The 11,750-nt window shown below is 49.3% G+C and overlaps 5 protein-coding genes across 5 annotated transcripts; 3 read left to right on the top strand and 2 right to left on the bottom strand.

The window, feature by feature from the left end:
• Positions 1–176: 176 nt before the first annotated feature.
• Positions 177–942, top strand: FTJAE_5420 (uncharacterized protein; the record flags this gene model as incomplete). The annotated part of the gene is made up of 2 exons (XM_037351926.1): positions 177–709; positions 768–942. 2 exons carry the CDS (start codon positions 177–179, stop codon positions 940–942), a joined length of 708 nt encoding a protein of 235 aa, XP_037207583.1.
• Positions 943–1,400: 458 nt separating this feature from the next.
• FTJAE_5421 (DNA replication complex GINS SLD5) lies at positions 1,401–2,168 on the top strand (the record flags this gene model as incomplete). The annotated part of the gene is made up of 3 exons (XM_037351927.1): positions 1,401–1,525; positions 1,580–1,760; positions 1,809–2,168. The coding sequence occupies 3 exons, from the start codon at positions 1,401–1,403 to the stop codon at positions 2,166–2,168; spliced, it is 666 nt and encodes a 221-aa protein (XP_037207584.1).
• Positions 2,169–2,709: 541 nt separating this feature from the next.
• On the top strand, positions 2,710–3,462 carry FTJAE_5422 (carbonyl reductase 1; the record flags this gene model as incomplete). Its single annotated transcript, XM_037351928.1, has 1 exon — positions 2,710–3,462. The coding sequence occupies one exon, from the start codon at positions 2,710–2,712 to the stop codon at positions 3,460–3,462; it is 753 nt and encodes a 250-aa protein (XP_037207585.1).
• Positions 3,463–3,835: 373 nt separating this feature from the next.
• On the bottom strand, positions 3,836–7,579 carry FTJAE_5423 (uncharacterized protein; the record flags this gene model as incomplete). The annotated part of the gene is made up of 1 exon (XM_037351929.1): positions 3,836–7,579. The coding sequence occupies one exon, from the start codon at positions 7,577–7,579 to the stop codon at positions 3,836–3,838; it is 3,744 nt and encodes a 1,247-aa protein (XP_037207586.1).
• A 3,611-nt stretch (positions 7,580–11,190) lies between these two features.
• FTJAE_5424 (uncharacterized protein) lies at positions 11,191–11,750 on the bottom strand (the record flags this gene model as incomplete). Its single annotated transcript, XM_037351930.1, has 1 exon — positions 11,191–11,610. A coding segment is annotated over one exon (420 nt), but the record flags the coding sequence as incomplete, so codon positions are not given.

The raw sequence follows: 11,750 nt of genomic DNA on the forward strand, positions 1-11,750 counted from the left end.
TCAAATCAGGTTCGTTTCCTTGCTTTGTTATATCATGTGAAATATCCGTAGTACCAGTACATTCGAATTCGAACGTTCCTAATCTTCCACTTCTATTCTCTGTTCTATTTCATAGAATTCTTCTTCTCGCCTTCGATTTGTACATTCTACCTGAATAACTCTGGACCACGGCCATGATGGCACCTCGTCACCCCCTTCAACGACTTACGTCGCCCTCACGAAATGTTTCGCTATTGCTTCATGTTATCGGAATAGCCTCTTTCAGTTACAACTTTCACTTTCTCACAGTCTGGGATACACCTATAGCCAGGTCTTATGGATGGCACATGCAGTTCCTTACCATTATTGGCCTTTCAGCATCACTCATTGCCTTTGTTCTCGGGGCATTGGCTGATATTACCCTGAGCCAAACACTCTTCCAGGCCAAGAATGCGGTTGCTGTTCTTGCTACGCCCTTGGAAGTTGTCATCTCAATCTTGTATTGGGGACTGAGGCTCATTGATCCCAAGCTGCTCATGCCTGATGACTTCTATCTGCACATCGTCCCTGATATGGGATTCCACCTTGCGCCTGCTGTACTCCTGAGTCTGGATCTCGTCCTTCTTAGCCCTCCTTGGACCATCCCAGCTTACGGTATAATGGCAATCAGCACTGTCATTGCCTTTGCCTATTGGTATTGGGTTGAGCTCTGCTTTAGCCACAATGGATGGTAAGTTGTTCTTGACTTCTTGGTGAGTGTGAGTCAGCAGATCGTTTAACACTGACAGGTACCCATATCCACTGTTCGAACTTCTTTCCACGACCCAGCGAGTAATGCTGTTCACATTTTCAGCTGGGCTAGTCACAGTCTCTTCCTCGTTCCTCAAGTGGGTGTATGGCCGAGTAAATGGGTACGAAAATGCAGAAAGGGAGGCACATAAGCCTCTCAAGAAGTTTCAGTGATCATCTCAGACAGATTGAGTCAAATGTAGAACATGTAGAAGTGCAAAGATAGGGTGATGGTTTGAAGGATAGAGGTGATAGGCATTGCTTGGTGTGAGATCAACCACTGAGACATAGAAGGCCAACAACTCTTGCACATATCCATGAGGAATAAAATTTGAGAGATCTCGATATAGGCATCCTTCTTTTAGTGTCAACATTCACGAATAATTGCTGCTGAAAAGAACGTCAAGACTCGGATGCCAAATGGCAAGGACGCCAATTAGTATTACAGTGAGTGGCCCCGCTCCCGCAGAAACCTCCCTCCATTCCACTTCAGCCTCACAAACACACTCCACCGTATAGTCTCAACCCTGACGATCAACCTGAAGAGGAAAATACAACACGTAAACCAACTGTGCCACAGAACTTTCTATAGCCTTTCTACCTCATGATCTGAGTACTGTTTATCCTCTGAAATGGATATCGATGACATTCTTCGCCAAGTCGACCCCACGTCTCACAGAATCCCCAGCGAAACACGCGATCTGCAAGCTTTGACGCGTCTCTGGGTTGCTGAGCGCTCAGCACCTGAGCTTCTCGAGTAGGCCTCATGTGCTCCTCTTCCTGCTTCCTAGTACTCACAACGTCTGTATAGATGGCCGACAGATGGCTTGTTCGAGCGCGTCAATGCACGCATCAAATCCCAGATCGAAAAGGTTGAGGATATGACGGGTGATATGGATCCAAAGACAAACTTTGCCCTCATCGTTATTCAGACTGAGCTCGAGAGGTACAAATTCCTTGTTCGAAGTTTTCTTCGGGCTCGTATAGCAAAGGTAAGTGTCCTTGATCTCATTGACCTACACAAAATTGACTCTCCTTAGATCGATAAACACACTCTCCATTACCTCTCAATCCAAGAACTGAGAGATAGGATGTCTCCAACAGAAGCAGCCTATGCGACAAGACATCAGGCTCTCCTCCACAATCACTATCTCTCATCCTTCCTCGGATCTTTTCCGCAGCAGCTACAGAACCTCAACGACACTGCAGGCAACATCAGCATGATCGATTCACCAGATCTAGATATGGCTGTCTTTGTCCGCATGCTAAGAGACAAGGACGTCTATGGTAAAGGAACTGACGGCGATATCACTCTCCCTGCCAAGAATGGCGATGTGCTCATATTACGATGGTCAAGTGCAAAGCATATGGTTGATGTTGGTGATGCTGAACTTGTCTGATGTGCTTGCTAGGGCGAAGCTCGAACCAGGTAGGCTACGATACATCATGCTTATTCTGTACATCCAAGACGGTCCAGCTTGTGCGCACTCATTACCGCCCTGGCTCGCGACCCACAAGCATCGACTTGTTGGCATTCGCATTCGCATTCATTTCTTACGCATAAGCGTGATGCAATGTTATTTGACTGGGGCATCGGGCAAGTCAGAAGTGTCATCAGAATGCTTAGCCTCTGCTTGGCATTATCAAGGCTGGAAACCCTTATCATGCCACTGACTCAACCTCAATCCCAAAAGGGTAATCAATCTCAGAGTGGCCTCAAGCTCCCAGTCCAACCACGGATTTAGGGTTCAACGACACTCAATATCGGAGATACAGATGAAAGTCTCCAACATGACGACAACCACATTTTTTGTGTCTCATCAGAATCTATCCTAGATATAAAGAGCAAGAAGTGCTGCGAGAAAACAGTTTGCTCAGATCATCACCATACTCAACGGGACATTACTTACTATCACCACACATAACCGAAAAGACAAGATCATGTCTCTCCCTACCATCAACCCCAATACCACAATCGCCCTCGTCACTGGTGCCAATCAGGGTATCGGCTTCGAAATTGTTAAGAAGCTCGCGAGCGAGAACAATGACTACCACGTCATTGTCTCTGGCCGCCGTTTACAAGCGGTTCAAGAGGCGAGCACCTTGCTACAAGCTCAGGGGCTTAACGTCTCACCTCTCATACTGGACATCACATCAGATGATAGCATCGCCGCTGCGGTCGAGGCTATCCGTGATAAATTTGGTCGTCTTGACATCCTTGTCAACAACAGCGCTATCTCGGGCTACGGTATGGCCGTGTCTCCGCGAGAACTTATGATGGCCGTCTATAACACCAATTGCATCGGAACCGCCCTCGTCACTGACTCTTTTATCCCCCTCCTCGAGCGCTCTACCAAGACCCGCCGTATTGTCTTTGTTTCTACCGCCTTGGGCAGTTTAACACTGAAGGCCGATCCTACGCATCCAATGCATAGCTTCGATTTCGGTGTTTATACACACAGCAAGTCGTCTCTCAATATGATGGCGCTCCACTTCGCTATCAGGTACGAGAATGACCCGCAGTGGAAGATCAATATTGCATGCCCAGGGCACAACTCCCGGACCGCCTTGAATGGATTCGCAGGAACCGAGCCAGTTGATCTGGGTGCCATTAGCTCTGTGAAGGCCGCCACTCTGGGGCCTGATGGGGAGACCGGTACATTCAAGGACGATAAGAGGGTTATCCCCTGGTGAAAACGCGAAGCAATATCTTCAGGTCCCAGGGTACATCGACATAGGTTACATTAGAAGAAGAAGCAAGTTCTCGAAATATGCAGTCGTTATATATAAACACTCTGAAATGGTATCCTCTGCATTATGTCATGCTCCAAGTCTAAATGCTTTGCATGCAGATGACATCGAATTTAACCAACGCCCTTGCCAAGCCATACCATTATGGACTTACTGGCCAGTTACCTTTCCTTTTCTTCCCATCCTTCGTGTCTGCCATCATAACCTAGCACTATGTTTTTGGATTCTTATTTTTTCGAAAGTATAAATGAAACTGAAACAATAAACATGGCGCAGGTCATCATCATAATTGAATGGAGCTAGATGATCTCCAACTTCAGGCCTCGCTGTGAGAAGTGCCTGGTCGTCCTTCCCAGAGCGCCTGTTCACGACGCATCTGTTGCCAACGATATGGCAATACAGCACTGCGAAGACCAACAGAATGAAGCCGGCGCTGGTCTGGTAAGCCGATAAAGCCAGCTGACGGCTGTCGGCGATGGAGGCCGTCTCGCCGCCACGTACCACTGGCGCTCTTGGGAGCATCCTCGGTGGGTGAGTGTTCTTGATCAGGGTCGCAATGGGCATTGAGATCGATCTCAAGGGTCAAAGCTGTCGAGTAACGGCGCTCGGGTAGTGTGGCAGTTCGAGGTCGGACTCGAGGTCGAGCCAGGGCGTCGGCGAACTCCGAGGTATCGAATGGTTTCCGAGGATAATCTTGTCCCTTCTCCTTCTCTTCTGACAAGGAAGAGAAGAAGTTGTCCGGGGTCAGTAGATTCTCCGGAGGGGCAGAGGCAATGGTGGGCATAAGGGTGGGTTCCTCGAGAGGTGTGGGCTCCTCAGGCGTCTTGGGTGAGTTGGACGTGACAATCTCGACATCTTCAGCTACCACTTCAGTAGGTTCGAGAAGGGTATCCTCAGGAACAGTTTCAAGAAAGTGAGTTACCATCTCAGGAAAATGTTCATCGGTCACATCCGAGTGCGGAATATGCTGCTCGTCCTTGCCAATGACATCAGCCTTGACGGAAGACTGATCGTCTGTCTTCTTGGAAGGGAGAGATGTGTTCTCAGTAAGCTCTGTTGCAGCTGGTGACTGAGCCTCGCGGTCTTTGGCATCACCCTCCATAGAAATGCCAGAATCACTAGAAGTAGGTGCTCCATTAGGCGCCCGAGACGTGATCACTTCTTGATCCTCCTCCACCTGCCTCAAGTCAGAAACCAAGGTCTGAATTAGGGTTTCCTGGCCATGTTCTTTCTGCGGATCATCACGACCAGCCTCATCAGTATCGGCGTGAATGGAAGGCGGCTTAGGGAATTCTCCAAGGACAGACGCCTCAAGTGTCTTCTGCGCGGCATCAGCGAGTGAAACTTTAGATTTCTCTGAAACGACAGGCTCAGCCTTAGGTGTTTGCACTTCAGAGTCATTGGACAGTTGGGCCTCTATTTGCTTCTCATCAGAAGGGCGCTCTTCAGTGGTAACTGTCACAGCAACATCAGGGGTAGAAATGTCCTTTGTCTCGGCATCCTCACGAATACTGGCTTCAGGGGTAGTTCCAAAGCTCGTTTCGGATTTTGAGTTGGCCTCGACTTCTGTTGGATTCTCGCGAGGTTTGTCTCTGGCCTCAACTGTCTCCCACTGCTCTTGGAAAGCCTGGTGGGTCTCGCCAGTGGCCTTCTCAGTGATGGCCTCGGCCTTTGTTTGTCCAGGTACGGGAACACCTAACCCGGGTACTTGTTCTGCGACACTCACGGTTGAGAGCTCTTCAGCCACCATTGCCTTCTGAAGCCCAGGTGTCACAGGGGCATGAGGCTGTGACTCTTGAGTTATTACTGGCTCGTGCTTCTGTGCCTCACGAAGGTGGTATGTGTTTCCAGAGAGGTCCGGCATACGGGTATCCAGGGATCGACGAGTCGCTTTCTTATCGGGGCTCTCAGCTGGCTTCTCTTTGACAAGCTGAATAAGCTCGTCATCGTCAGTGATCGGGCGGTGGAACTGTACCATTCCACTTGCGATGGCATCCATATCAGACTGCTCTTGGTAGATGATTCTTCGTCCATCATCTATGATACGAAGTCCCTCATTGGACTGATCATGGGGCATGGCCCGCGAGGGGGTTGCAACGACACTGTCTCGAGGGCTGAGGCTATCAGTATCCACCAGACTTGGAGTAGACGGGGGTTCGGACTGGTTCTCGTCGTCTGCCATGAAGTCAGACATATACCCATGCTTCTTGGCCATTTCAACACCAGAAGGTACTCGGCGCATGTCAGGTGACGGGGTCGCTGGTGCTGAGGGGCATTCAACGGGATCCCTCAGACTTTCCTTCGCGAGCTTCTTGGTGAGAGAGAGGTCAGATCGAGTGCTGGCCATGGATCCATGGAAGGATTTCTCGGAGGGTTGGCGAGGAAGCGAGGCAGCAAGCGAAGGCGTGGTTGGCGCTGCAGATGATGAACCAGCTGTAGAAAGAGGAGGCCTCATCAATTGGGTTGCTCCAATGGAAGATGCAGCTGATCCGCTTGTCTTTAGCCGCAAGTTTGGCAGTGTATCAGGACAGTCTATGGCACATGTGTCTCTACAAAGCATCGTAATATCTGAACGAATGCGTTCCTTTAAGTGAGCTTCGAGGGCTTTTCGCTCCAGGTCAGGTGTCGCAAATCTCTCGTGATGCACACTGTCATCGCCACCAGCACCGTCAAGGAAACCGTCAAAGATGAGATGTCCGCGCTTGTGAACGGTCATGGTAGCAAGAGCATCCTCATGATGTTCAAGGACGTTACTGATGCCAGTCTGAAGACGTTCCATGACAGCTTCCATGGTTTGGCGACAGTATGTAACCGTGGGATCGAGTCGAACGATGAGAGGCTCATGAACAGACCAGTTCTTTCCACGGAGCTCTCTGATGGTAAGAGTAAAGTCATCCAAGGACCGCACAGATTTGTCTGTCATATCGCGAGCTTTCTCCAGCTTCGCTTTGACTTGGTTGGCGAACTCGTCAAAGTCGCGACCATCGTGGTCATTGAAAAGAACCTTGCTTGTCTGGATACGGTGGGAGAAGTAGGTATAGTCAGGCCCAATATGATTACGGACCTTGACCATGATATCAACAGCTCCATCCTCGATATGAGTGCAGCCACCGCTGCCCTCCAGGCCAGCGCAAGACTTGTGACGCTTGTCAAACTTGCGCTTCCAGGCGTCAACTGGGTCTATTATAAGATTTGAGACACGGGTGGTCAGTTCTTCGCCGAGCAGGAGGGGTAAAGGTGAAGGCTGTCGGCTGTCAATCTTGATAGAAGCATTCCGGTTCTCTGGATAGCGCGTAGCGCAACGGCTGCGCAAGAAAAGCTCAATCGAATAGCCAGATACAAACTCGAATTTCTGCGTGTTGCTAACAAAATGAGATCGGGGGATGCATGCCATGGATTGAGGCCGGCCTGTGCACGGCCGGAAGGTCTCGGTCTCGGGGCTGGTAGTTTCGGACTCAACGGACTCGGACCATTGGAATCCGGGGTCGTGCCGCACTAAAAAGAGACCAATGATCCGGTCGGTAGCGGCGACAACCTCGCGGGCATCGTCATGTGTCAACTCATACTCTTGGAAAGAGCGCAAAGACTTTTCTACGAGAATAAGGCCATCACGCTCAACACGGTACGTGATGCGATAACGCAATGGCTTAACGTCACGGTGTGGTTTGCGGAGCGGGTCGAGAGCGTTACTATCGTGGCGTGTGATAAGCTCAGAAGAGCAATGCTGTAAGCGCGAAAGCAAAGCTTGGCAAATGCGATCGGTAGCTTTCAGCTGGGCTGAAGCTTCATAGTCGCGAACATGCTCTGAACTATGAGGGGATTCGAATTTGACCTGGACATGCACCCGGAGTCCAGGTTTGGCAACTTTCTGAGAAGGTGAAGGGGATGCTGGTGGTGATGGTGACGGCAAGGGAGGAATTGAGGACTGCGACACATCTGAGTGTCGGTTCCTTCTCCTGCTTAAGAGAGGGAATCGGCGCTTGGTACTTGACAGGGAGAAAGAGGGTGAAGATGTGACAGAATGGCCGTCGGCCGAGTTGCTTGACCTTCTGAGAGGCATGTTGGGCCGATGTCGTTGAAAATCGTTTCCCTAACTTTTCGTCTGCCGTTCAAAAGGGCGTATAAGTCGAGAATCTTGGTGCTCAATGGCACAGAGGGTCCATCGGGGACCGTGCTGTTGTATATTGGCGTCTTGAGGCAGTGAGATCGTCCACAGATACTGTCGATTGGCACCAGAAGACGCAACAGGGAAAGATGTCAATGAAGGAAAATATTGAAGCTGTGAGGTCGGGCGCAAAAGCAAAGTCCACGGAAAGGAACTCGGCGGCGGGGGTCACTGATTGCAACCTGGGAGTGATCGACTAAAGTGCAGGCGCAGGCGGAGTCCAGAAGTCTTAGATACTTGTCGGTAAGTCAGACTCAGACAGCAAGGTAAGTCAATGGAATGGATCAATGAGCGGCAGGGCGTTTCCAAGGATGTGTGTGCGTTGGCGCAAGTTGAATGGAACATCAACTGTGTCCGTATACGGTCAAAGATCCTATCCTGTGGTAGGCGTGTAAGTAAAGAGAAAACCTGTGGCTGGTCAAGCTAAGTAGTAGAAGCACTAATGCTCTATGAGGATCGCGAATAGCAAAAGATGGGTTTTCACTGGTGACTGTAAGGTGGGAGGGGGAACCGCATGCCATGGCGCATGAAGCACGGCGGGTCTTTTAAGGCTCTTGCTTGGTTTTGCTCGCCATCCATATGTGCTTCCGGCTCCCATGGATAATTGTCTTGGAGTTGGCACATGGATCGATTCTCTACGGTACTGTCTCTGACAAAGTGGACTGTCATCTTGTCATGATCCAACACATCTGTACCGGGACACGCCGGGCTAGAGGGGTCCCCTGATGTTGGGTCTTGTTGGACTCCGTATGTTCCTCGTAGGCAAAGGCTGGGATCATGCCACAGCCCTGGGCTTGGGTGGTGTCCATGCTTGGCTAGTAGATGCTGGATTCTGCCCGCTGAGATGAAGGGAGGTCAGAGACCCTGCTCTTTGCCTCTTAGAGTAATGGGTTGGTGGGCATATGCGTCTTGATGATAGCGATGGCGTGACGTTCCGTTTCTTTAATTGTCGATCAATCAGTTTCTAGGAATCTCGAGTTACGATGATAAGATGAAGTGGTTACGGATAGATTCATGTGGAAGTTTTTCATCTGACTACCTATCTCTACTTAGGCAGGTATGGATTTATGTACCACTCGACCTATTTCGATTTTTCTTTCCAAATTCCTTCCTCCACCCCCACCAAAATCGACATTTGTAAACGGCTACTAAGATCCGATAGTACCTACCTCCTGCATTTTCGTGCAAGTCATTATGTACCTCCACCAGGTATGGATCTTAGTGCGGGTTACCGACCTTACATCCCCTGGAAGCTGGAGGCTGGGTCCGAGCTTATGGCGCCTCAGTGGATACCTGCATCAGAAAACCTCCACTGCTAGCACTACAAAATCAACCATTTTAATCCTGGGCTGGCTAGGCTTCTTCTCAAATCTTTTTATCATTCGATAAGTGAGGTTTGTGAATGGAAATTTTCCAGGATGTAAGTTTAAACGAAGCCAGGCTCAGATCTGGGCTCGAGCTTGGGTCTGCCTGGGCACATACATCACCTCAGATCACTTTTTTATGACCTGCAGGAAGAGACGGCTCTTCCCCATCTTTGTATGTTCAGCTTCCTCGGCTGCAGATGAGTTATTGTACAGTACATGCTATCAAGGATGAGTGCAAAGTGAGGACATACAAAGCAAGGAAAGAAGGTTTTGAAGGATCCATGCAAGACGAATCCTTGCTCTCGGTTACGGACGCATTCGATATGAACTTGAAAGTCAGCTGTGGACAATCACAGACAGCTGACGTGCTGTACAGTACGGAGGAATTTCCATAATAATCCTCCAAGCTATCCTTGGGGTGAGATAATGCCTGAGCATATGACGGGTTGTCAGGCAATTCCGGGTTCAGCCAGCCAGGTCAGCCGTTAGAGTTTCTTATTCTGATTACGGCAGAGTGGTTGGCTGTGTATTACAATTAGGTCAACTGATATTCCCTTGGTTTCCCAATTTTTGACATCACAATCCCCGTTAGGCATCTGTGTCTGCTCGGTTTCGGCCACATCCTGTGCGAGTTTGTATATAGTCAGAGTATCAAAGACGAAACTGACCAATCACGGCTCAAGCCTCAAAAGTCGAGCCCCTACCCAGCACACCACATCATTCCACTTCAGGTGGCCACAATCAATATCAACCAGCTGAATGAACGCCTTGAAAAGTATCGGTTACCAGAGCATGAAGCAGCCATTGACGAGCGCCAGGAGTAGACAGCAGGCGATTCTATGGATGAAAGAATCATCGATCCATACGTGCAGCCCGTGCCACGTTTTTCGTTCTGTCTGTCTGTCTGTCCATGAATTGTTTTACCAACAGGACTGAAGCTTGTATGTTGGCCAACAGTTTGGCGACTTCGCTATCAAATGCCTATCGCGCGAGCGACTTCTGCCGAAATTCTGCGTCACGATCTGGCCACTCAGGATTCCGTTCACCATTGATTCTGGGTCTGCTGCCATCCAGCACGCAGAAGTCAGACCACGCTTGCGCAGGCATGCCAGGCTTCCCCGGCGGCATTTATGCACAGTACATACCTTACTCTGCATTGCATAGCGCAGTGCGTGCATTGCAGGACTGTAGTATTGACCCGGTTTATCAGAGTTGCCTCGCTCTCTAATGAGGCCCTTCCCGAGGCCTTTTCAGCTTCATCCAATTAGCAACAGAATATCCATGGATTTATGTCAATGTGTAGGTAGGTAGCACTGCAGCGCATGGCCAACATCGCCCATCTTCAACCGTAAATGTTACAAACGCTCACTCGTTGAAGGGCCTGTACATTCTTCACAAAAAGCAAACTGCATTTACGGAGTACATCATGATATTCTCATTCATCCTTGTCTTTCCTTTACCCGATTTTCTCCGTAATCTCAGATCAGCTTTCGTTGCCATACCCTACACTAATCCAACACCCTGCAAATACAATATACTAAATCTCTCATGATGTTAGTTGGACATGTATGCCATTTCAATTGCCTCGCTGCGAGCCCGAAGGCCTTCCACCACAGGGGACGGGTCCAGCCTTCAGTGTATATACATGCCCACCTATTGAAGTCCTCATGGATGGATGGATATGTGAACTGAATGAAACATATGCTCGGGGTTTAACCAGGCAAAATGAAAATTCTAATAAAACCTTTCTATCACAGATAGATGTCCCTTCCCTCCTTCCCTCCTCTTATGCGTAAACTGCCTAATTAGGTACCTTAGGCAATGCAACACCAACACGGACATCTTCAATAGGTACACAGCTCAAGTCACAGAGAGTTGGATATACAAACAATACCATATAAACAGCCAAAAAAAAAAAAAGAGCTGATAGGCGCTGGAGACATGCTCCCACCAGGGCTTGAACCTGAGACCTTCGCATTACCGTATACTCGGTTTGAAGTATTAGTACGACGCTCTAACCAACTGAGCTATGGAAGCCGATCAGCTGTGATTGTATGCAGACAATTCTTCCCCCTACATACAATCACACTTACACCGCGCCTCATTCAGATACATGAGTTTCTCCTCCGGATAAGCTCTTCAGGCTCGAATGTTTCCAGTATCCCCCCCTATATCTTCGAGGGCGTGTGATAGTTTAACCATCACCGACCACGATGTTTCCTCCAAAGCTTTGGCTATCATTGTCCAGTAGTGAACTTTGCGTTCTGGATCAGAACCCAGAAGTTGTTTCTTGACGGAATCAGTGATATATCTGACCCAGTTGGCGACAAAGTACCGGATAGTGGTCTCGAAAGTTGGCTCATCTGGAGGCTCATGGATGTCACCATCAGCCGCACCCCTAAGGTATTCAAGGACATCCATGTTCTGAGGAATAACCATGTTATCCCCTATCTGTTGGCAGATGTACAGCAGGAGATCGTCTTTTGTGGCAAACCCGAGTTCCTTTTTGACCTGCTCGGTGGTCTTACAACCACTCGGTTCTGGTCGGGTGTCAAACCTCTGCGCGTAATGAAAGTGAACGCAGGTGAGAGCTTCGGCGCATCATGGGGTTCTCCCCATTGCTCTTTTCCAGCTCAGGCCAGCATCAGTTTTCCCTGGGGATAAAGACTTTGGGAATGTGGCTCTCTCCGGGGAGTGTT

This window comes from Fusarium tjaetaba, assembly GCF_013396195.1.
Source record: "Fusarium tjaetaba strain NRRL 66243 chromosome Unknown NRRL66243_c0000103, whole genome shotgun sequence".
Classification (NCBI taxonomy): domain Eukaryota; kingdom Fungi; phylum Ascomycota; class Sordariomycetes; order Hypocreales; family Nectriaceae; genus Fusarium; species Fusarium tjaetaba.